General features: G+C 45.0%; 2 protein-coding genes across 2 annotated transcripts in view; both read right to left on the bottom strand.

The window, feature by feature from the left end:
* si:dkey-1d7.3 (transmembrane protein 132D) overlaps positions 1-26,666 on the bottom strand; it is an 83,226-nt gene that overhangs the window by 36,867 nt on the left and 19,693 nt on the right. The window lies entirely within an intron of this gene.
* rangrf (RAN guanine nucleotide release factor) lies at positions 18,104-20,030 on the bottom strand. The gene is made up of 2 exons (XM_056587441.1): positions 19,875-20,030; positions 18,104-19,780 (listed from the first exon to the last, which is right to left on the bottom strand). Exons 1-2 carry the CDS (start codon positions 19,931-19,933, stop codon positions 19,162-19,164), a joined length of 678 nt encoding a protein of 225 aa, XP_056443416.1. The 5' UTR covers positions 19,934-20,030; the 3' UTR covers positions 18,104-19,161.

Raw genomic sequence — 26,666 nt, 5'->3', positions numbered from 1 at the left:
AGATTATGAAAGTCCAGGCCCCCCTCCATCTCGTTGCACCTGCACCCAGCGGCTCGCTTGTATGATTTTGGCCTGAAGTTCTTCCCAGACCTACACCCTAGCCATCCAACATGCATATCTTAGAATCAGGCCTCTCTTTAATAGTGACAAAAAGTTATGAGAGAAATACACATGAACTTTTTGTTACCTCATAAGCGGCGTGGTGCCGGCTCCTTTTGACCTTTTGACCCCAGACTTCAAAAACGTGGCCACAGGCCAGCTGTGTCTACACACCTTAAGCCACAAATGTACACATCCATCCCACAAAAAATGGGGACTAGAAACTAACCTCTGTCTTATGTACTTTTACTGTACTGTTGGAGGTCACGCCCCTTTTCCGGCCTTTTCGAGATAGCTAGGGATACTAAAATGTTTACACACATTTCCCGGGGCCCAGAGAACGACATATCCGAGATTTGGAATTGTAGCCCTTAGAGAAAAAAAGTTTTCCCAAATGGACTGTCATTTGGACAAAGCCCCTCAGAAGTGTTGCCTGCAAGACCTAATGGTCCAGAATGTGGTGGAAAAACGGTTTTTGAGATAGGAAGGTCGTACCGCCCTGAAATTTGAATACCTTATTCTAGGGCCTAACTGGGACCCCCGCACCGAAACTTGGCCCGGTCGGACCCGGAGGGCCCTTCCTGCCCGAAACTTGGCCCAGTCGGAACCCGAGTGCAGGAAGGGGGGGCCTGGACTTTCATAATCTTCGCTCAGTGAATGTGAAGGATGTTTGGTCGGATAGTTATGACGAAGAATCATAATGTGAATCGGAATATTCTATAAATGTCTTGATATCATCTTTCGTCTCAACACTTCTGCTGCAGCCGCCTAAAGTCTCATTCCGAGAACCTTAAAATATGAATCAATCCATTAGAAGTATGAAAATATCTTCCCGGAGGCGTAAGGGGGCAAACAAGGTGTCCTTTGACATCTACGTTTCGAGGCGATTCCAACAGTGCCCAGTGCCGCCGCTCCCATAACGCGCACTACGCGCTGCGCGTAGGGCCTCAAGTCCTGAGGGGGCACCCAAAAAAATCAAAAAAATAAATAAAAAAAATTCTTACTTCTGGTTTTAAGTTTGTATTTATGGATAACTATTTAATTTAAAAGATTTTGGACATTCCAATACTTGTGTGTACTGTAGGTATGTTTTGGCTGTTCTGTGAACTGTGTTTACAAAGTAGATTTAACTTTAGCGTTTTAATAAAATGTTGAACTGGCAGAAACCAACCATAAAGGAGTTATGCTTAGGGCCCCAAAATAGCTAGCAGCGGCACTGACAGTGCCACACATGATCATATTTGAATATGTTTCGGGGTAGTAATTAGCTGTCGATTTTGGGGGCCTTTATCAATAATGACCAGCTATAGATTTGCTTCCCGATGGAGATTCTTGACAAATTACATGTTATTTAGCATCTACACGTTAAGCTGAGTCCAATGAGATCAAGCTTGCCCTCTTGCCACACCGAGATCATGTCCTAGACCATATGTACCATGTAAAATACATTTGCTAGAGTGTCATGCTTGTTGTCATTGGACTCAGCTCAACGTGTAGATGCTAAATAATATGTAATTTGTCACAAATTTCTATCGGAAAGTAAATCAATGGCTGCTCATTATTGATTAAGGCCTCCAATTTCGACAGCTAATTACTACCATTAAACATGTTCGAATATGCTCATGTGTGGCACCATTGCAATCGCCTGGAAGCGTAGATGTTGAAGGACACCTTGTTCGCCCTCTTACGACACCGGGAAGATATTTACATACTTCTGATTGACTAATGAATTGATTCAGCTATTCCCTCAGAAGTCTGGGGTCAAAAGGTCAAAAGCAGCCAACACCACGCCGCTTATGAGACAACAAAAGTTTATGTGTATTCCTCTCATAACTTTTTGTCATTATTAAAGAGAGGCCTGATTCTCCGATATGCAGGTTGGATGGCTACGGTGTAGGTCTGGGAAGAACTTCAGGCCAAAATCTTGCAAGCGAGCCGCTGGGTGGGTGCAACAAGATGGAGCACTTGCTGAGTCATTTCCTGTAAGCCACAGGTTGAAGCGTATATGCGTCCTTTGAGACCCCCTTTGATATATAAGAGACCCCAAGGCTTACTTAAATGTTGTCGACTCAGTCACCTATTGCATCACTTCCTTTAGGGCTTCGGCCTCCTAATTGATCATTGTAGTATAATTGAATGCCCTCTTTCATATATATGATACCTCCACCACCGGGACGTGGCAGCAATTCTCCAAATCCATATGGGGAGGGGGGGGGTGATGCTTGTTGACAGTAGGGGTGTACACTAGACATAAATAGGAAGCAAACTCAGGAGAAGGAATGACCTCTCATAAATATTTATTGTTTCAAATAACCCTGCCTCGTTAAATCAATGAGCTTGGTGTTTTGCTTTCAAAAATAGGTTATAGAAGAAGTCTAAACTGCACAAAATAAAAACATCCAAGCTGCCTTTTAAGGATACCTTGGAATATCTGTCTATTTTTTAACCATCTGACCCTAGTTTACGACAAAAACAACACAATGGACGGCAGCTCCTTTGCCACGTGGTTTTTAGAACCATGTAAGGATTAGAGGGGGCGGTCGATAGCAACCACCATAGCAACCATGACGGTCAAGTGACTGGATGCAGCCCCGTTGAAAAAAATAGAATACCACTCGACACACTCAGGAGATTAATGATATTTAAATGATTATGAACATGAAGTCTTTATTTGCATGGGTTTACATTTCGTTCTGTGTAGCATGGAAAAATCGGAGAAACACTCCCATTCATCACCCAAGTGGGTGCTACTCATTGGTGGTGGTTAGTGAGGTCCCCCCTTCACTGTAGGCGTCTTTGAGTGTTATTAATTATTATTATTCTTCATGTTTAACCGCTGTTTTTCTTTTATTCCTAGTCTGTTTTACATAGTTTTGAATGATGACTATATGCTCTGTAAAGTGACCTTGGGTGTCTTGAAAGGCGCCTCTAAATTAAATGTATTATTATTATTATTCAGAATGCATTGGTTTACATTTCGTTCTTTGGAGCAGAGATATTTTTATTTATTTATTTATTTTCAGTTTTTGAGGAGGTGCTTCAAAGATGCTAATTTTTCTGCAATAATCCAAAATCCAATGGAAAAACCCGTTGGCTTTTTGTCAAGGGAAACCAGGGCGACGTTTACTTCCGGGTTGGGCAACATACGTCAGCCCTCCACCACGCTATACTGTAAAAACACATGCTCATGTTGAATGATAATACATGAATTTATTCTTTATTCTGCCATAGAATTTATTTAAGGGGGGGGGGGGGCATACAAGTCTTTTGGCCATAGTGGATCCAGATCTGTTCCGGAGCATTTCAGCACCAGCTGAAATGCTGGTGCTACAGCGGGCAACAGCGCAGGGTTGCCAGGTCCTGCAAAAAACGTCCCGCCCACATACCGTTCAAAATCCACCCAAAATGTCCTAGAAGCAGCCCAAATAAAAAGGATATTCCACCTTGGTCAACGTTTTGAAAGTAATAATAATTGAGGGAATATCTGCAGCGAAATGCATTGTGTGTGTGTGTGTGTGTGTGTGTGCTAGTTTAGCGAAAGCAGCGTCCTTAGCAACCTGACGTCATTGAAACATGCGAGCGAGCCGATAAAATCTTCCTAATAACTATAAAACTAAAGATCAGACGTAATCACTGACTAAAGATTATGCAAGTGTGGCAGCACGAGCTATGGAGTGATGCCCCTTTTCTTAAAGGCAGTATCGGTAGCATTAATTATTGCCAGACAACGCCACCCTGGGAATTTCACCCAGAGATTTATTTTAAGTGGACTAGCACAAATGAAGGAAAGGCACTGAGGTCCGTTATGCAATGAGGCAGAGACGATCTGTTCAATCATACAAAAATACTTTTATTTATACAAAATGTCTGTTCTTAAAACTAGAGAATTACTCACTAAGGAGGGAAATTGGGTACTGAGATCCAATCAGTGCTGAGACCTACTGTGAACACCTGCATCCAAAGGAAAGGGGGTCCCAGGAACACCACACGTAAAACAAATGAAAAATAAACCAAATGCAAACACAATACAAAAGGGACACCGTGACCAGGACACCAGTCCACCACCGTAGGCTCAGCACCTGATTTGAGGGGGATCGCAGAGCAACCAGTTAGAAAACATAATGGAAACAAAATAATAATAAGAGAAATTAATTAAATAAACAAAAACTATAATAAGTAAACACAAGGAGAAATCAGCAAAAACTCTTACATAACATAACATACACACTTTAATATGTAGTGGCACCAACTAAACAAAAGAGATAGCGACACAACAGGAAAAGGAACAAACTATCGCTAGCCGAATGAACGGCAAAGCGATCGGGTCCGAGCTGGCCCTGGCAAGGCGGTAATAACGTGCAAGCAAAGCAGCAGTGGTTTTTATAGGTGGATTGGCCGCCGCTGCGCCGCTACTGTCGGCCACCCAATCGGGCAGTCCCGGCCAACGTGGCGTGGAGCAGGGAACGGGACGCTATACCAAAGCGACAGTTCAGTAGGCGGCATCGGCCATGTATCGATGAGCAGCGCGCAGCCAGCAGCAACATCCAAGTGAGCCCTTTACAAACAATAACTAAAATTAGCACTGGGAAGGCAACGTATAAGAGAGATGCAGCCGTGACCGGCAGCTCACCTATCACTGCACAGAAGCGGAAATAGACGCACAGGAGCTACGTGACCCAGCCTCCGGCAAGCAAGAGCCTTTACAAAACAATAACTAAAATTAGTACTGGATGGGCAACATGCGAGAGAGATGCAGCCGTGACCGGCAGCTCACCTGTCACCGCACGGAAGCGGAAATGGACGCCCAGGCGCAACGTGACCCAGCCTACGGCAAGCAAGATGCCGACATGTGCTCTACGCCCGCCTTTATAGATAGTCTCCCACCGTGATTGGCTGGGACTGCCGCACAGCTGACAGTCACCATGACAACAAACTACATATTGCCACATCTGCCCCCATCAATTGAATCGTCGTCCCGACGATGGAATAACCAACAGCAAATTGAAATCATCTCCAAGGCCTAAATAGCGCCGCAACTGCATTAGAAATGGACACAGAAGGATTAACACTTCCTTGTCCATCCCCTGCAGACCGAGGGAGGTGGTGGACATTGGGGTGGTGACCTGCCGTTAACCTTACTGTGCGCCGGACAGCATTTCGAGCAACAGGGAGGGAAGAAGTACTTGCCACTACAGGAGCAGGAACTACTAGGGAAGATGGCACAGAGGGGCCTGGGTCAGATGGTGGAACCAGCAATCTAGGGGTGGTTTGGGTCACAGCTTCGGCCTGGAAGGAAGCGGGCAACGGGTTCTCAGGCCTCTCGACTAGCCAATCACCATCACCTGTCACCTCATCCTCTGACTGAGATCGCTCAGGAGGAGGCGGAGACGAAACAGCAGCGCCACCAGGAGACTCTACCCCTACCACAGCCTTCAACAAAGAACGATGGACCTGCCTGGCTCGAGTTGGATCATCCCTAGGGGCAATGGTGTAGACTGATCCCCCTTCCCTCGGTGCCCTCATGACACAATACTTAACCGAGGCCCACTGATCCTGGATCTTGTGGCGCCCCCGTACACCAAGATCTCGCAACCACACCAACTGGCCCTCTTCGAGGGGAACATCTCGGACATGCTGGTCGTGGTTTTTCTTACGGCGCTCGGCAGCAGCCTTCAACCGGTCACGAGCTCCCTCAAAGGCCATCTGTAGGCGGGCTTGATGTTCCTGAACCCACTCGTGGACGTAGCCCACAACAGGATTCTGAACCCTGCCTAAAAGGAAATCAACCGGGAGTCTTGGCTCCTGGCCAAACATCAACAGGAAAGGGGACTCACCAGTTGCCTGATGCGGGGTGGTGTTATAGGCATACAGGACCTGGGGAAGACAGGAACTCCAGTCGTGCTTGACACGGGCAGTGTGCGCAACAAATTGTGAAGTGTTCTATTAAAACGCTCACATTGCCCATTCCCTGAAGGATGATATGGCGTGGTTCGGGATTTCTCTATCCCGTACAACACACATAACTGACGAATAAGAGAACCCTCAAAACTCCGTCCCTGATCGGAATGTATCCGGGCAGGGACACCAAATTTTGAGAACCACTCAGTGACCAGGACACGAGCTACAGTAGTAGCTCACTGATCACGGGTAGGTACAGCCCATGTGTACTTACTGAAGACATCAGTCATGACGAGGACGTCTTCAATCCCATGACTGGGCTCCAGAACAGTAAAATCAATAGCCAGGATCTCATTAGGTCGAGAAGCCAACAGGTGTCCCATGAAGCTGCGAGCAGCAGGTTGACTCACCTTGGCCACCTGGCACCGCTCACATGCCTTGCACCACTGTACCACCTCAGCAGACATGCCTGGCCAGTAACAACGCTGCCGCAGGAGCTCTAGAGTCCTCACAATCCCCTGATGACCATGCCCTTGGTGAACCTCCGTCAGCACATCCGTTCTTAAAACTGCAGGCAACAACAACTGAAACACACCCTCGGCCCCATCCGGCCGGAAAACCCGGCGATACATCACCCCATTCCTTTCAATCAACCGGTCCCACTGCCGAAGCAGCACCAGGGCTGACTGAGACACTGGTCTCCGCTCCTCTTTATTAGGACGCTGTTTACGTGTCCAGAAAGCCAAGACTTCCTGGATGACTGGGTCAGCGCGCTGGAGTGCAGCGATGTCAGATGGGGGGTGATGGGGCAAGGCGGCAACAGTGGCTTGTGTCGCATCTATCATGTCTACTTGCAGGGCCTGCTGTAAGGGTTTGGGGAGCAACGTGCCACGGACCATGACTTGCAGGTCTTGTGCCTCGGGGGAATGCTGACGAGAAAGGGCATCTGCGTTTCCGTTGCTACGACCCGAACGATATTTGAGTTCAAAATCAAACGACGCGAGTTGGGCTACCCAACGCTGTTCAGTGGCCCCAAGCTTGGCAGATGACAGGTGACTCAAGGGATTGTTGTCGGTGTAAACAACACATTTATGACCCAACAGGTATTCCCTAAACTTCTCAGTCATGGCCCACTTGAGCGCCAAAAACTCCAACTTCATGGAGCTGTAGTTACTCATATTGCGCTCAGTGGGCTTCAAACCACGGCTAGCATAAGCTATGGGCCGAACCTTACCATCCTGTTCTTGGGATAACACGGCCCCAAGACCACCATGGCTGGCGTCCACCTCCAAGATGAATGGTAGGGTGAAGTCGGCATACGCCAGCACAGGTGCAGTGGTGAATCGAGTTTTCAAAGCCTCAAAGCTATGGCGACACTCCTCTGTCCAACGACCAGACACTGCTTGGTTAACCCGCTTGGGTTTGAGGCCTGCCAGCTCTGCTACCAGCTTATGCAGGGGTGCCGCCAGCCTCGCAAAACCCTCTACAAAGCGACGGTAGTAGCTGGCGAATCCAAGGAAGGAACGCAGCTCTGAGAGACTGGCAGGAGGAGGCCAGCTAGAGACAGCTCTGACCTTGCCGGGGTCAGTGGAGACACCCTTGTCTGAAATAACATGGCCCAGGTAACTCACTTCCTGCTGGAAGAAAGCACACTTGCTGAGTTTCACCTTTAACCCTTCATGGTGTAAACGCTCCAGCACCACACCCAACCTCTCCAGATGTTGCTCGATGGTAGAGGAGAAAACCACTATGTCATCGAGATACAGCAGCAGGGATTGGCACTGCTGGTCGCCAAAAATCCGCTGCATCAGACGCTGGAATGTACCGGGAGCGTTGCAAAGCCCAAAGGGCATGCGGTTCCACTCAAAAAGGCCAAAGGGCGTACAAAAGGCCGTCTTGGAACGGTCAGCCTCTGCCACGGGGACCTGATTGTAGCCACTAGCCAGGTCAAGGGTGGAAAACCAACGAGCACCAGTGAGGGAATCCAAAGACTCATCAATGCGGGGCAGTGGAAAGGCATCCTTCCTGGTTTTACCATTCAGGAGCCTATAGTCCACACACATGCGAAGGCTACCGTCCTTCTTCTTGGCCAGCACAATTGGAGACGCATATGGGCTGCTGCTCTCCCTAATGACCTGAGTCGCCAGCAGCTGGTTAATGTGGTCTTTAACAACCTCATACTCAGATGGAGGAATTCGGCGATAACGTTGTCGTACAGGAGCATCATCTAAGAGAGGGATCTCGTGAGAAATCAGGTCAGTACACCCTGGGTCCCCATCATTAACTGAAAAAATGGAACGGTACTGGCCAAGAAGAGCCCTCGCCTTATCCTGTGCTCCCGCAGGCAAATGACCCAACTCCAAAGTTGCTATAGGGTCCTGTGCTGGTGGGGAAACTGACTGCGAAGCCATTGTCGCCACCACAGGTGGCACCTCAGTGACACCGGCAGGCAAACTCACGACCCGCACCTCCTCCAAGGTCCCCACCACAACACGGGGGTAAAGCACCACATCTGAAGACCCTACGTTCACAATGGGAATGTAGGCTGTGCCCCGTACCACCGATACCAGAGCAGGAGGTGCAAGCAGCCCAGCGGGCAGGCCAGAGTCTAAGGACTCAAAGAGCATAGTAGTGCCAGAGTACTGCTCCGAGCATGTGGCCGTGACAATCTTCATCACACCACCCGGGATACGACAAGCCTTTTTACCACGTAGTTTGGCTTTCCCTGCTCCCCGACCAGCTGTAACACTGGCTTCATGGCACTTTTGGAAGGCCTGCATGACAGGCTTAGGGACCTCAGATACCACTGGCAGGTCAAACAAAGCCAAGCCATGCTGCCCAAAGAGCTCTGCATAGCACCTTCGGATAACATTCATCCCTAAAATACCTGGAACCTGAGAAGATACACCACCAGGTGGGTCCTTGACCAACAGAATCCCACAGGCTGGCAGCCGCTTCCCACAAAGCTCTACGTCCAGTTCTAAGTAGCCGATATAAGGGATGGCCAGGCCATTGGCTGCTCTGAGCTGCAGCCAGTGGCAAGGTTTAAGCCGCTCTTGGCCCCAAGGCGCAAAATGTTGCTCGAAAAGAGACTCTGTAATAGTTGATACCATAGACCCTGTATCTACTAAACAGGAGACAGCAACCCCTCCCATCCTCACACCTACATGAGGACAAGATGACATGAGCTTGGACACTTCCACGTCACCTGGACCTAAATCTGAGCCAGTAACTCCCCTCTCCGAACTGTGACTCTGCAGTTTGGCGGGCGCTAGTTTTCCGACACCTGGGCGGAATGGAATGGCCCACTTGGCCGAGAGACCGGTAAAGAAGGTTGAGCGCATGCAGGAACACGAGCTCCACACTCCCTAGCAATGTGACCTGGTTGCTGACACCTCCTACAGATGATGGGACCACGAAAAGGCACTCGGCTTTGCTGCCGAGAGGCCTGCAGACGGGAAATACTCTGAGTCAGCTGGTTCAACTGCTCCTGTTGCAACTTCAGCATTTCCCTCATCTCACACAGCTCCGAGGCTTGAGGCGAACCGACACCTGCCTGATGGCTGCCCTGGACCACACACTGAGCACTGAAGACAGAAGGAACAGAATGACTACGACCTCTAACACCTCCAGGTAAGCCCTCTCGTTCCCACCTGATCGCCTCACTCCTAGCCTCCAGTAAGGTAGCAGTAGGCTTCCTGCGCACAAACTGCTTTAGCTCACGACGAAGTGGCCCATCCAGCACATGCTCTACAAACTGATCCCGCAACAAAACCTCTGCATTGGGTATGCCACTGGGTGCACGCTGCTTCACAGAGGTCATGAGACCCATCAATGCGAGGGAAAACTCTAGTAGAGTCTCTTCCTCATGCTGTCGTCGGGAGAAAAATGCCTCTTGTAAAGCTACATATGACTCTGCACACCCATAAAGCTCCTCTAATACCGCAATTATCTTAGATGGGTCTGAACGCTCTTCACTGGAGCGGTACTTAATTTCCTCACGCGCCTCCCCCTCTAGATGGTCAAATAAGAAGAATGCCCGATCGGATGCAGACAAGTGGCGTGCTCTCATACAGGCTTGCACCTCCTCCAACCATTCACCTAACCCTATGCCTGACCTTGCCCTAAATGTGGGACATTTTCTGTCTCTAGGTACAAAAATCTGTCTCTCCGTTGAAGGAGCACTGGCACTGGAGGATGCAGCGGGCGCAAGAAGAACTGGGGGCGCTGTACTAGGGCCAGGCATGGCTGCAACCTGTTCCTGTCTCAGCCCCTCGTTGTCTGCCCTTAGCTGTGCGACTAAATCCCTCAGTTCCTGCAACTCTGCCTCCATAACTAAGCCTATACAAGCTAGAGCCTGTCACCGTGGAGAAGAGTCCAGGGCAAGGGGAACTGGGCTTGTTGCAGGTCCACAAAACCAGCTGCTGCTTTGCCTCGAAAAAAGAAAGAAATTAAAAAACAAAACAAAAAAAAACACAAGTCAGACACAGACACTTACGTTAGCACAGACACGATCTTTCTTTAAAGAAACTAATGAAAAATAACGAATAAACAGAACACACGTCTCTGCCCTCAAATTGCAAATCCTGCCGACAACGCCAGATTGTGGCAGCACGAGCTATGGAGTGATGCCCCTTTTCTTAAAGGCAGTATCGGTAGCATTAATTATTGCCAGACAACGCCACCCTGGGAATTTCACCCAGAGATTTATTTTAAGTGGACTAGCACAAATGAAGGAAAGGCACTGAGGTCCGTTATGCAATGAGGCAGAGACGATCTGTTCAATCATACAAAAATACTTTTATTTATACAAAATGTCTGTTCTTAAAACTAGAGAATTACTCACTAAGGAGGGAAATTGGGTACTGAGATCCAATCAGTGCTGAGACCTACTGTGAACACCTGCATCCAAAGGAAAGGGGGTCCCAGGAACACCACATGTAAAACAAATGAAAAATAAACCAAATGCAAACACAATACAAAAGGGACACCGTGACCAGGACACCAGTCCACCACCGTAGGCTCAGCACCTGATTTGAGGGGGATCGCAGAGCAACCAGTTAGAAAACATAATGGAAACAAAATAATAATAAGAGAAATTAATTAAATAAACAAAAACTATAATAAGTAAACACAAGGAGAAATCAGCAAAAACTCTTACATAACATAACATACACACTTTAATATGTAGTGGCACCAACTAAACAAAAGAGATAGCGACACAACAGGAAAAGGAACAAACTATCGCTAGCCGAATGAACGGCAAAGCGATCGGGTCCGAGCTGGCCCTGGCAAGGCGGTAATAACGTGCAAGCAAAGCAGCAGTGGTTTTTATAGGTGGATTGGCCGCCGCTGCGCCGCTACTGTCGGCCACCCAATCGGGCAGTCCCGGCCAACGTGGCGTGGAGCAGGGAACGGGACGCTATACCAAAGCGACAGTTCAGTAGGCGGCATCGGCCATGTATCGATGAGCAGCGCGCAGCCAGCAGCAACATCCAAGTGAGCCCTTTACAAACAATAACTAAAATTAGCACTGGGAAGGCAACGTATAAGAGAGATGCAGCCGTGACCGGCAGCTCACCTATCACTGCACAGAAGCGGAAATAGACGCACAGGAGCTACGTGACCCAGCCTCCGGCAAGCAAGAGCCTTTACAAAACAATAACTAAAATTAGTACTGGATGGGCAACATGCGAGAGAGATGCAGCCGTGACCGGCAGCTCACCTGTCACCGCACGGAAGCGGAAATGGACGCCCAGGCGCAACGTGACCCAGCCTACGGCAAGCAAGATGCCGACATGTGCTCTACGCCCGCCTTTATAGATAGTCTCCCACCGTGATTGGCTGGGACTGCCGCACAGCTGACAGTCACCATGACAACAAACTACATATTGCCACACAAGTAAAAAGTATATTTCTCGCTAGAAATGTTATTAGAAACAAGTTCAACGGTGATTCGGTCCTAAAATAGGCCTATTGCATTTCCCATTCGATTAATAAAGAAACCAATCCCGAGATATCCCCGGACCCATGCAAGTGAACGGAGCGTTCCACGGCATTGAGAAGACCCGTGTAATCAAGACCCATAATATTTCTGTTTATGGCATAGATTTCTCCTCAGATTAGGCTAATTTATGATAATGATAAAATAAAAGTAAAAACGCTCGATCAAAGGCCCGGCCCGAGGATAGTGATGGGAAATATCGACCCGGGCCGGGTCGGGTCGGGCTCGGGCTCGGGCAGAGAATCTAAACACTGACTGGAACTACTTAGCAGGTGTCTGTAGCCTATATCAGGAGATAATACACACCCTGCAGCCAATCAGAATACGAGTATTCCCCCAGACTGTGGTATAAACAATAAACAAGAGTTATAATCAACCCCTACGCATAGATGTCACGTCCGCTCGCGACACTGGACTTGCGAGGCATCGACGCGGACTTCCATTCACATAGCCAAAAACAAGACAATAGATCTATGGCTAGATCAAAACATCAAGACATACAATTCTAAAAAGAACAGATTAAGCAGCTACCCTTTTTTCTTTCGCGTTTTGCCTGAGCAGCGCACCTGCATTTAATAGCCTTTATCCGTGAATTGTCACAATTTCTCAGAATCAAAGGTGAAAGTAGAAAAGCTGTCATATTGTTCACAATTTTTAACAATAAATGTTCTGTACGGAGCTCCTTAAGGGACATTAGGGAGAACGCTCCCGCACAGAACCTTAGTTTGGAAGTCGTGCTGGTGACACGACAAATACTTCCAAATGAAATACATGGGTTTGAAATTTGTGCTTTAAAACACGAAAATTTTGAAAATACGTGATCCTGAACACGTTTCAATAGATTAAATAACGTGACAGTGTCACGACTTTTCGTGAGACCGGGTTGGAATAGGCTACGTCGCACACAGCGCCGTGGGCAGTGCCCTAGTGCATGTAAATGTAATGGTCCAAAGAAGGTAATTTTAAAAACCAGGACATTTCCTCACTTTCTAAAAATAACCCGGGACACCCGGGACAGGACGTGAAATACGGACATGTCCCGGGAAATACGGACGTGTGGTCACCCTATCTAAAGGTCCAAATTGTTTGTATTCATCAACTAAATGTATAAGCTGATGAACAGTGAACACAATCTCATCCCTACCATACAGCTGTCCAAAGTGTTTCACAAAGGAAATCATCAATCTATGTGCAAATTCAACCATTTGGTCAGAAAGTCCCGGTGACAAATACAAATACATGGCCACTGAAAATAACATAAAATTGTCATTAAACTCACTGGGAAGGCAACCCTTCAGAACTACAGGACCCCAGTATAACATAAAGGATCGGAGCTCAGTAGCTTTCCAACGATCAAGCTCATTCAAACCTCTTGGCTTACGATTGAATTCAACAGGGGTGTGGGAATGTAACACCAGCAGTTTGCTTGATATACTGTTAACCGTTTGTGAAGGAAGCCTAGTGGCTAGCTTGCCCTTTGACCACATATTCAACAGTTTTCTCATCAACCCAAGACAACAGAGATGCATATAATCTATTGGGAATGAAGAACCCATCTTTACAATCCCTGTTAAAGGACTGAGTGTCTGTTTCAAGTGATGTTCCTCATCAATCATATCATAATAACTCGAGTCAGTCCTCAGCCTGACATCTGTTTCAGGATACGTCATTTTGTTCCTCCACACACCCTCTTGATCACACTTGTCGCATCCTGAATACCCATTATGTGACTTAACATTCTTAACATAGGCTCTGGCGGGAGCATCACACACAAATGAGGAAACCTCTACATTCAATAGCTTACCCTTATGAATAATGCCATTAGCCAGTACATTTTTAAGGTCCCTAACAAATTGCTTCAGATACTCAACAACACACTTTGGCTTGCTTAAACCACAAAATATGCCGACAATAAATGGGGACTTAGTGTAATCACATTTCAGGATTGCAAGTATAGGCCAGAATTGAAGTCTTGAACTCTTAAAGAGGGGGAGACCATCTATGTTGAACTGTAAAATAAGAGTTGTGAGGTTCACTGGTAAACTCAGACATTTCAATCGTGAAAGTATTCCTTGCACCAATCCAAAATGAAAGTACTCGCCCCCTTGCATTTGAGTGGTTGCAACATGAGATTGTGTTCCAAGCAGAGTTCTTCCATCTTTAGGAAGCCTAGGGTGAAATAGCTTTAAGATGGACAGCAGAGCAGACAAATTAACCAGACTGATGGAGTAGGATGTTGCCCAATATCTTAGGCTCCTTATAAGCAGATCCTGACTAGGTTGATGCTCATCACTGTCAGAGTGAGAATCTGATTCATCTCCATCACTTCCAGCTACACTACCATCTGTATGATCATTTTCCATTGGTACATGGGAAGCTGGTGGTGTATCCCGCTGGCCAAGTCCGACATAAGTGATTCTCGACAACCTGATTGAAATCAATACAAGAATGCAAAGACCGCTTGTTGTAGTCCAACTTCGGAAAACGGTAGTTCCACGCTAGAGACGCCGAAAGGAGCCTCGATGCTTCCTTTAACCCTCCTTTAGCATTGATTACTCCTGAGCTTCCTTTGCGAAAGGAAAGGAGAGAGTGGTAGGCCTATCCCATATTTCTTTACGGCGGCAATATTTAAAGCAACATGCCACCGACGAAGTTTACCGACACTACGCGAAGACTCATGAGAGACGCGGTATAAAGAAACATAATTATTTGAATATATATGAATCAATTTATTGCTGGTTATTAAGCACATCAAATACACCATAAGAAAATAAAATGCCAACTTCACATTTAAGAAAGACAGTGGGCAGTTAATTTCAACATCAATATAGACTTCATGGGACAGCTTCCCACGACTACATGGGAAGCTGGTGGTGTATCGAGTTGGCAAACTTGAGAGATTGTGAAGGGTGGTTCCCTATTCACGCAGGGTGCACTTTCATTATGCAGAGTTTCCTCGTATTCCTTAAGGATATCTTTCTCTATGTCCCTTACAGTTCTGATGACCCTACTGTTACGGTACGGATTACTGGGACCCAAGTGCAGGACGCAGGGAGGCGGAGACAGGGTAAAGGCAAAGGCAAAGGGAATTTATTTGTGGAGCGTTCGGGAAGTCAGGCAGGCGGGGGTCTGGTAACGGGCTGGCAATCAGGTGGTCACGGGCTAGACGGTGGACGGGTAGTCAGGCAGGCGAGGGGGTCTGGAGCCGGGAGGACGATCGTGCAGGTGGGGGCTAGGCGAGGATCGGGTAGTCGGGCAGGCGGAGGTCCGGTAGCGGGAGAACTAGAGAAGGGGAATGGGATTAGGGGGACAGGGTATGCGAACAGGACTTGACAATAGAGCGGGTAGGCGATACGAACTTGCTGGAAGTGTATGACGAACTGGCGCCGGCAGACTGAGGATCCCAGACTGAAATAGGGAAGCGTAGATTGTAGATTGCCGACAGGTGGGTTGCGGGAAGAGGAATCCGTTACGCCCTGCCGCCGCTAGAGGGGGGTGTTGGACCGTGTAGCGGGACGGGGCGTAACACCTACGTCTTTTGGCCCAATAAGAAGCCATCTTAGCTAGAGAGAGAGGTGGTGGTGCTATATTAAATTACTTGTATATTGCTTGCAGTGAATCCTCCAAGTCCAAGTGGGGACCTCTTGTAAGTTATTGCAACCCAGAAAAAGAGGGAAACAAAGAAAAATAAATAACAATGCATAAACTAACAATACAAATAAGACAAATAATTGTGTTATTCAGGCTATTAAAAAATATTTCAAAAATCTGAGAGCCGGAAGCATAAGGAGATAGTCATGATGTTGTCGCCATAGATATATCTATGGCGACAACATCATGACTATCTCCTTATGCTTCCGGCTCTCAGATTTTTGAAATATTTTTTTCTACTTAATATATATATATATATATTAAGTAGATGCCTCGTCCGCGCTGCTGGCCAATGGAGTCGAACGTCACCACTGGCGGCCATCTTAAGCTGCTCACCCATAACATTGTGTCAATCATGTTTATACATTTTTATAAAAGATTAATTTTAGGTTTAATAAATGCATCTAATTCTAGAGATTCATATTCTGAAAGAATTTTGAGTCCAGGTCAATCTGGTGAGGAGAAATAAGCCTAATTCATGATTTTTTACAATAGCGCCACCTTTGGTTGCAGTACCACAAATTTGGGTTGATGGGTTTGGGGTTATTGGTAACCATACCTAAAAATGTCAAGAGGTATCGACTTACGGCGTAGGCTGCAGTATGACTTTAACAGAATTAAAAAAATAAATAAAATTACAGAACCAATAGAGGACAAAGCAGCTTTGCTGCTCGGGCCCCTAATAATGGATACCAATTCCAGAAACTTATAATTTGAATCGAAATGAATTCATTTGTTGCTGGTTATTAAGCACACAATATACACGTAAGGAAATAAAATGCTGACTTCACATTTAAGAAAGACTACTAGGGGCAGTTCATTTCAACGTCAACATTTAACTTGAGCCTCTTTTTTCCCCCATGTGAATTGGGATTCAAGTGGCCAAAAATATTCCCGCTGGCCAAGTCCGACATAAGTGATTCTCGACAACCTGATTGAAATCAATACAAGAATGCAAAGACCGCTTGTTGTAGTCCAACTTCGGAAAACGGTAGTTCCACGCTAGAGACGCCGAAAGGAGCCTCGATGCTTCCTTTAACCCTCCTTTAGCATTGATTACTCCTGAGCTTCCTTTGCGAAAGGAAAGGAGAGAGTGGTAGGCCTATCCCATATTTCTTTACGGCGGCAATATTTAAAGCAACATGCCACCGACGAAGTTTACCGACACTACGCGAAGACTCATGAGAGACGCGGTATAAAGAAACATAATTATTTGAATATATATGAATCAATTTATTGCTGGTTATTAAGCACATCAAATACACCATAAGAAAATAAAATGCCAACTTCACATTTAAGAAAGACAGTGGGCAGTTAATTTCAACATCAATATAGACTTAAGTTTAGCCTCTTTTTTTCCACATGTGAATTGGAATTCAAGTGGCCTTAAATATTCCCGTTGGCCAAGTCCGACCTAAGTGATTCTCACTGTTGGCCAGGGACGTGCACAGGGATTTTGAGGGGCAGTTGCTCTGACCTGAAAAAAGGGCACCCCCCCCCCCCATGCAGCTCTTTAACCCTGTACTTTCTAGCATGGTCCTCTCATATATGGTGATCAGCACTTAGGCCTACCTGCCCTATGTGCCTCCTCCTGGTCCACATTTTCCGAGTGTCTGGAGGCTTGTCGCTGCTCCTCATCTTAAATGTAATGTAATTATGAAAAATTGCCATTAGTAGGCAAAAATATGAGTCTGGTTAAATCTATCAATTAGCCTACACAGTATCATTTTTTATCACTATGCAAAGTCTCTGTCCCACCTGCTGTTTGGCTTTTTCGTGGCCAACCCTGTAGTGATGTGCTCCTCTTTGCTGCCTCCTTTAGTTGTCTCTCTCTCTCTCCTGAATCCTCCTCTTTTCACTGGGCATTTCGGCTTCACTAAACAATAACAAACAATACCCAAAATAGTGATAAGATTTAGGCATGAACCATTTTGAATGAAAGAATTCATGTGATGCATTACTTCCATCATTTATTCTTCTTGTTAAAACGAAATGTTAGAAACTAACTATCAGCAGACATGTAGCTTAGTTTGCCTACCAAAAAAAAAAGTGTAGACTATAGTGATAACGGGCAGCTTGTCTGCAAGCTAGCTAGCTGTCTGATTATTTAGGCTAAACGTTACGTGGCAAACTGAGCCTGGATTTATGAAGATTGTAATTCATTTCATAAAACGTGATGATGATTGTTTGTTTGTTATACATCTCAAATTCACCTTTTCCGACAACATCAAGGCAGTCGTCTCACAGGTGCCGGTGTTCCGGTCGCGTGCAGCGCTGCAGCTACGTTTCACACGCCGCGCGGCAACTCGCCGCCTCCATTAATTTCAATGAGGGAAGGGCGGCAGAGGGGAGGCGGCCAAAGCGAATGTTGCCGCGCGGCAGAGTTTGCCCTCCCCCTACTGCCTTTCACTCTCAATGCCCGAACGGAATTGAATGAGGCTACGCTTACTTTATGAAATGTTTCGAGTGGCGATTTTTTTTATCTTGGCCTACATGAAATTCTGCATCCATTAAATGATAAAAAAAAAAAAAAATCTTTTTTTTTTTTTTTCTCGGAAGGGCAACGTGAGTCGAGGAGGGCATATGGGCAGTTGCCCAAGCAACCTGAGCAACCCCCCTGTGCACGTCCCTGCTGTTGGCGATAACCTGATTGAAATCAATACGACAATAACGCATGGATCAAAGAGCGCTTGTTTTAGTCAATCTTCGGAAAATTGTAGTTTCACACTATAGAGACGCTAGAGGTCGGCAATACCCGCCGTTGCGCAATGACGTCGGTTAGGAAGAGTGGAGTCGAATTCATTTTAAACAGTGCTGTCTTTTCCTATGTTCGAAAGGAAGCACCTTTTCATCTCCTTGACAGGATTCCGTTTTTCTCAAAGGTTAAGGAAAGGATCGAGGCATAAAGGTTAGGAGATCTGACTATTCGTAAAGGCCCTAATTCATTTGAAACAGTGCTGTCTTTATGTTCGAAAGGAACCACCCTTTCATCTCTCCTTCACCCGATGACGTTTTCCACACAGGTTAAGGAAAGTAGGCATAAAGGTTAGGAGATTTGACTATTCGTAGAGGACCCCGGTGGTATAATGTCTCCTTTGAGAGAAAGCGTCATCAATTTTGCCCTTAAGATCATGTCACACCTTCAAAGGTTATTGTAGCCTATTGTCAATAAAAGCAGCTTGCTCTTGGCTTAACCCAACATTTAAAATAATAACATTTAGGCCATGTTTTTAAATCCTTTTTTTTCTTCATATAGCCTAAAGGAATTGGATTTATTCCAAAAAATAAAAAAGCAAAATAAACATAAGGCCATCAGGTTTTTTGCAACAAAACAAGTTAATTAAATTACAAGACAGTTTTTGTTTGTTTTAGTTTTTCATCGTTCTTCTGCAACGATATACAACTGTAATTGATTGATTCCCGAGGTGAAATGTCATGTTATAACTACATAGGCATGTTTAGTAGGCAATTTAAACTTTATTCACTGGGCAGAGTGAGGTCCCATCAAGCTAACCAAACAATCCAGGCTCGTGTAGTGTTAAAGAGTGTAACAAGCGATGGAAGTCTTGCACGGTCCATGGTTCTGAAGATTGTGTTCCGGATGCACTGCTGATGCTGCTGCTGTCGGGGCTGATGCTGAGGGGGTCGTTGAAAGTTACTAGGACGTCTGTGGAGAACTGCGGTAGGCGAAACAGTCCCAGGTGGATCGTCACAGCATTTCTGGCTTCCTCGTTGAATTTAGATACACATTGTGCACCATTCAGCAGCCAGGCAGAACTGCATTCTGACAGGGAGAGCTCTGACTTAGAGAGGGGCACAACACTAGTGACATCACATGTCCCCGGCTTCAGTGCCTTGTTACTCCCTGCGATGTCCTCAAAGTGATACTTCGCGGCGTCTTGGTCTTCGACTTTACTCTCGAACTCTAACAGCTCCACTATGAGACTCTGGTCGGTGTGGCCATGGGCAAACACCTCCTGGTTGTCTGGAACCTCTCTCACATCACTGATGTCCCTGGCACTGTGTGGGATTCTAGCTGATATAGCTCCTCCGAACAGAGGATGTCTGTCCCCATGACCAGCAGCACCAAGCATCTTCCAAGAATGGCTCATCTCTCGTGGCTTGGGACTGAAATTGCAAAGCGAAACAGTGTTAGTTGCTGGCCGCAGGAACCTGCAGAAATCCACATTTATATTATCCAAGATATGTTATGGTAGCGCACAGTATATCGTGTTTCCTGAAAAACGAAACGAAGCTTCTTCTGGGGGAAGAAAGCGACATGTTATCAACTCATCGGCGATATGCTGCCACCTAGGGACACCGACTCGGTGTAGGGTTTACAGACTGGGTAGCCCCGCTCATTCTTCCGTCGATTTGAGTTTGCCCTGCACCAGGGTCTGGAGAACTTCTTTGATATATCCATGCTGGAGAAGAGCAATACATTTCTTTCTACTTCACCGAGCTCGGTGGGCTTTTCCCCACCGAGCTGGCTTTCCCCCCAGGCACAAGACCTGTGTGAAGTTGGCCCCCCGTCTCATTCAAAATATTAAAATAACACTGCTGTTCGTTTGTGCTAGGTTTGTGCCGTAAAAATTATCGTTTGTGCTGGTAAGGATTTTGAGTAATTCAAAATGGCATTTTCTGGCATGTGACGTCACCCAGCCCCCCGTCACGCCCAAATCTCATCAAAATAGTCCCAATCGTTAGTGCTACGTTTGTGCTGGTTTGTGCCGTCAAAATAAATTGTTTTGCTATTATGGTTTCTTAGTTTTTATAATAATTAATAATAATATAAGATAATATATAAATATATATATATAAAGTCGTGTGTGTATAGCTCATACACATTACAGGACACGCATATCTTTTCAATTTTTATTCATTCAGAATATTTAATATCTGAGTTCTGAGTCGTGCATTTAAGTTCTGCACATCACCTTCAATTCTTAACAACTATAGTTTTTAAGTTAATGTTAAAGCTTTATTATGCCCAAGTTTGACCTCACCAGCCCACAGTCCACTTTGAAATCTCAAAATAGGCTCTATCGTTTGTGCCGTCAAAATAATTGATTGTTCCCCAATCATCATATTTGTATGTCCTGTTTATATGAGGTGTTTGCTTGTTTTTTGTGCGTTATTTTCAAATACATTTGAGTTTGGTTCACCTCAGTCTGGTTTTGATTTAGATGTAATATTCTTTATTAGCCACTTGTCACGGTATCTGCTGTAAGTAGCAGGGTCATGAGATGAAACACAAACAAATAGATGCACAGAATGTGCACTCAGCCAGAGCTTGATCCCAGAGTTCCATAGAGACCCTGACCTTCACTGGCTATCCCAAGTCCAGTTTCATGGTCCCCCGAACCCCCCCCCCCCTGACCCACCTGTCCAGTTGTTGTCAATACAGAAGCTGGAGGAGAGCGTCATCATTAGCGTGTTCATCAGTCAAATCACGTTCATCCTGCCATCCACATATAGAGAGTGTGCGTGTGGAAATACATACCGTTCTTATTTTGTTATTAGGACTTTGACATCATCTGTTCTTACCGGACAATCGGTGGCCTTCATACAAATCCTTTTGGGATTCATTCATTCACATATCCCCCTTATTTTATCACTTCACAATAGTTTATAAACATTTACTAATTGGTACAAATATTAATTTTGACAGCAGAAAAAAATCACAAACGTAGGACAAACAAATGAGACTATTTGTATGACATTTTGACGTTGACAGGGGGCTGTCACATAACAAAACAACATAGCAAAATCAAGTTTTAATAGTAACTTGTCACATGAGAGAATTTAAATGGGAATATATTTTAAACTATAGTGGCACAAACATTTCTTTTGACTGCACAAACCAGCACAAACGTAGCACTAACGATAGAGACCATTTTGACGCGATTTGAACGTTCTAGGGGTGCTGGTTGCATAACAAGTGGTCTGTTTTACATAACAAGAAGGGAAAATAAAGTTTTATTAATTACTTAAAAAGTAAAGTATCAAAAAAAAATATTTTAAAAGCACAAACCAGCACTAACGTAGCACTAAACATATGCCGCTTTTCCACTGCATGGTACCAGCTCGACACGACTCGACTCGACTCGACTCAGCTCGCATTTTTTGCGTTTCCACCGCGATCTAGTACCTCAAGTGGCTGCTTTTTCTAGTACCGCCTCGCTCTAGGTTCCAAGCGGCTGAGCCGATACTAAAAGGTGACGTCGGCAGACGGCCGGCCACTGATTGGCCAGAGAGTGTGACGAAGTCACGAGAGCGACATGGCAACCATGCCGGTAACAGCCATAGCAGCGCCGCAGCCAACATATTCCACTTCTTCAACTTCTTCAACATGCCAGCTAATAATAGTAATGTTATCGATGTCCTCCATTGTTGTTATGTGGGTTCTGTCCATGTGTGGATTGCGTAGGTGTTGTTTGCGTCGCGTACAAAAATACGTCACGGCCCTTTCGCGCAGCCGACCGCGCCCACGTCCAGGAGGTACTATTTGCGGTGGAAAAGGACCCGTGCTGCTACCGTGTCGAGTCGTGTTGTGTCGAGTCGTGTCGAGTCGAGCTACATGTGCGGTGGAAAAGCGGCAATAGAGACAATTTTGACGCAATTTGAAGATGGAGGGGGGGCTGAGTGACGTCATGTGTGAAAAATCAAACGGGAAAAAACTAAGAAACCATAATAGCAAAACAATTTCTTTTGACGGCACAAACCAGCACAAACGTAGCACTAACGATTGGGACTATTTTGATATGATTTGGGCGTGAACGGGGGGCTGGGTGACGTCACATGCCAGAAAATGCAATTTTGAATTACTCAAAATCCTTACCAGCACAAACGATAATTTTTACGGCACAAACCAGCACAAACCTAGCACAAACAAACAGCAGTGTCATTTTAATATTTTGAATGAGACGGGGGGCCAACTTCACACAGGTCAGCACAAGAGGCGTTGATCACGCCTGTTGTGCTGGAGAAAATGACAAAATGACAGCTTCCCCAGACCAACGCGCAATCTATGATTGAGCTTGTTCTGGCAATAGTCTGACCAGGGTTTACAACGATTATGGTGTAATCCACTTGTATGGTACGCCGGTGTTACACCGAAGGTCCGAATTCTGCAGCCCACCGAATCACCCGATGGGGCGCTGTTGCACATTTTCTGCAACATGCACGAGTTTGAAGTAGACAGGCATGAAGTCGATAAAACGTTGTGCATTAGAACAAAAACATAAATAAAACATATGATCTCCCCCCAATCTTTCCACTTGTTATTAAATGTGCTTAATAAATAGATTTGATTTGATTAGCATTTTAACATAGGCCTACCCATACAATGGATAGGGCGTTTAGTACGGTCCATCACCGCTGTTCTTTCTCTATAAAGAGCTACAGTCAGTGTTTGATTAGTTGATATACCTTTGAGCATTTCCTATTATAGGCTATGTGTAAAATGCTGTTTAGAATTAGCGTTTGTATCAAGAAAAGAACCAAGACTTTTCGGTGAGTCGCAGAATTCACCTATGACCAGTGCCGTGTTCCAATATCCATACTTCCATCAGTACCCTTAAACGAAGTACACTATCCGCAATCACTAAGTGCGCTAATTTTCAGATGTCAGTGTTGTCAGAGGTGGCGATGTCAGAGAATGTCTAATATGAGGAGAACAGGCACTCGCTGGTTAGTTTCGGTTTTCTGCACTGGTTGCAGTAATAACCTCTGTCCACGCGGGGCGCTCGCAGGCGAGTCCAGAATTAATGGGAGCCTATGGGGTTTTATCCTCAGAATCCACTTTTCGATATAATTTTTTGTCAAGTAATTTGAAAGTTGCGTTCAAAAAGAGGGGCAAAGATAATAAACTCAGCTGAATATTGAATTTTTTAAAGTCACGTATCTGTTCTAAAAAGGCGTTAAAAAAATGTGATGACGTCACACATTGTCATACTGTCAGAGGTACTGCTTTACGGCAGTTTCTGAAGCACTTCGGCATTTCCCTTTTCCCGCCACGATAACACCAGCTGTTGGAGGTAAGGCCTTTGCTTGCTTAATACACTAGTTACAGAGTTTTAGTGAGCTAATGTAAAAAAAAGGAATGCGCGAATGTTTTACATATGTATGTAACTTACAGAGAGTGTTTTTTTTTATCCTCACTAGTGCCGATGATAAAGCTTTTTTTTAGTAACGATTATGAGCCATTTCTTTCTCCTGAAATAGAAACCTGGATTAGAATCATAATTTTAAGACTGCATCAACTTAGTTTACATCAGTAAACAATTTCCTAGAGAGCAGTGTTCTGTTGTACTCCTCCTCATGCCTCTTCCTTTCTTGATCTCTACTGTTGGACCTTGATGCTGTGACAACGGACAAGTCGTCTTCCTCTGTCCTTTTTCCCTGCCTCTGTTCTGTATGTTCAGTGTTGTTAAATCATTTCTCTTTTTTTTTTATTAGTTACTGTTCTTATTGTGTTCTTGTTAGTGTGATGTTTGAATAAACGTACCTGTTGCAATGTTGGTATAATGTTTGTATAATTACTGTTATACAACTGTTACTGTTTCAATGTGACCCAGACCATATTTCTCATTTAACAAACATGTGTAGCTTATAATGTGTTTCAGGGCAGAGCAATTATATTCAATGGCTTAAAACAAACCCATCTGTAAAGATCACTGAATGCATAGAAATCAATGACAAGTGGTGTAGATGGTTTTCCCTCTGTGCAAGGTCATTAGCCCAAGTCCTACAAAAAAAAAAACGACTGTAATAGCAGATGTTGAAGATGTTAAATCGTTAACAAACAATTTGTATGGAACAATCGGTTAAGGTTAGTTAAGTGCTTGAGTCTCGACACTTTAGAGAATGTCTAGCACGCAACTTGAATAAGCCATGTGCGATTTTACCCGGGCTCCAGCGCAACTTTCCCTACCAGGTGCAGCCTCAGGTAGCCTAGGGCCATTCATACAGGAGCAAGCAAGAACGTTACCTTTTTCCGTCCTTGGGAAACGAAAAGACGGACAATCCGTTTCCACTGTTAGAGCAGTTTATCATTGCACATTTACGAGGCATTTCTTTCTTAAACTATCTTTATTTTCGAAAAATAGACAATGACAGATGAAACGATATTGAGCGGGACATTGACTGTATTATTTACGGTGGTCATACCGTAACTACCATGTATACAACATATTGAACATTGAACACAAGAAATGGAAGAAATTCCATTTATGCCCATGTACTTTCACCATACATAACTATAAAAAATAAAAGGGCCTGCAGGAAAATATAAATACAGTACGCAAAAATTATCTTCGACGGAAAGTCCAACTTAAGATAATGTTTCTGATTGTGCTTCAGCTTCAGATGCCGTCAAGAGGGGTCTCTGGTCGTAATCAGTCGCAAGTCCGTCCCTGACCAATCAGCATTCATTAGCAGAATGCTAGCGTGTACGGCCAACAACGGCCCAAACTGTAAGAAATCGAAAAGACATAAGTACTCATTCATTCGACTTTTGAACTATAATCTATATTGAACTTGCGGAATCTACAATAAAATTTGCGATATTTCAACGACAAGCAGGTGAAAGAGACATATTTAGCCGTCTAGCCCCATAGACTCCCATTCAATCTGGACTCGCCCGCGATCACCCCCAGTGGATGTCTAATGGAACTACAACCAAGATCGGTACAATGGGGCATATAGGAAGTGCCAAGGCTCTTCGTAGACGGGCTCTGGCGATGTACACTTTTCGTACTCAACGGCAGCCATCTTAGCTACGTAGTGGAAGAGGGCAGGGCCACGCTGAGCCAACGTCGGCGCATTTTCCACAAAGTCTACATTAATAGAGTCATTTTGTAGTTTTTATAGTTTTCATAGCTGCTTCACCGTTCAAAGCGGGATGTTTATTCATACGGTTCATCTACGTCACGTTTTCTGGAACGCCGCCATTTGCACGACCGATCTCGCCAAGTATGGCCGCCCACACCGCTCATCTGAATGTTAGAGAGAGAGATATTATTGATTTTAGACTCCGATCCTTATTTGTTATCCCTAGTTTTTTTTAGTCCATTAGTATGCTTGCCTCAAATCAATCTTCATGACATATATATTTATTAAGTCCACAACCCCTCCCCATACAGTGGAGATATCTTGAAAGCGTTCAAGAGCACTGATGCCTACCAATATGATGTGGCTGGATGGGTGAAGGACGCTAAAGTGAGGCACTTGGCCACCAATAATCTTTATCTGATAATGGCAAAGTACTATATATTTGTGACTTCTTTGTGAACAGTTTGTGGTGGGTTACTATCATTGATCTTTGAAATCAGTCATCAAAGACGATAATTAATGGGGACGCTTGGGATGAGTTTTCTTCAAGATTCATTTTGTACCCACAACAAAACCCGATCTGAATTATTATGGATTATTTTGGACAATGAATGAGGTATTAATAACAATACTCTTTGGCTGGGACAATGTCAAAATTGGGTATATGGAGCAGAACATAGTGGGTCATATGTCAACGTTTTTTGTATGCATTTTATTCATTAGTAAGCTACATGGATATGCCATCTTTCAGAACCTATCATTACCTGCAGTAAAGAGAATAAAAGAGCGCATCCTCATTGTCTGATGTGGTCGTAGGTCAGTGTTGCCAACTCTCGCGAGACAAATAAGCAACTCTCACATCAAAAAGAAGCCCAAATGAAGCCCAATGCCTAAAAAGGCGCCCAAAGCCGCCTATTTATATAATGAGTGAAACTTTTCCAAAGCCAAAGCTTACTTTATTTTTCAAGTTTTACAAAAGAGAAATCTAAAAATCATTGTACAGACATGGATGACATGGATGCAAATACCTTTAGAAGAAGACCTTTAGATGAAGGCCTGGTTTGGTTACAAGTAATAAGGTTTGAAACTGAAAAAATATGGATTGGCTGGAATATTAACATAAAGATCAGACATAGGCCACTTATATCAAATTATGCTTCATTAACAGCATCCATCTAAA

Source organism: Gadus chalcogrammus, chromosome 4 (assembly GCF_026213295.1).
Source record: "Gadus chalcogrammus isolate NIFS_2021 chromosome 4, NIFS_Gcha_1.0, whole genome shotgun sequence".
In the NCBI taxonomy this organism is placed as follows: Eukaryota; Metazoa; Chordata; class Actinopteri; order Gadiformes; family Gadidae; genus Gadus; species Gadus chalcogrammus.
The sequence above is the reverse complement of the archived record's forward strand: the minus strand, read 5'-3'. Positions and strand labels throughout refer to the sequence as shown.

Excerpts from the sequence above, each read along its gene's own strand:
- rangrf (XM_056587441.1), bottom strand. The coding sequence starts at position 19,933 with ATGTCGCTTTCTTCCCCCAGAAGAAGCTTCGTTTCGTTTTTCAGGAAA. Across the intron at positions 19,781-19,874 it reads TTCAGGAAACACGATATACT|TCCCAAGCCACGAGAGATGA; the intron begins GTGCGCTACCAT and ends TTGCAATTTCAG.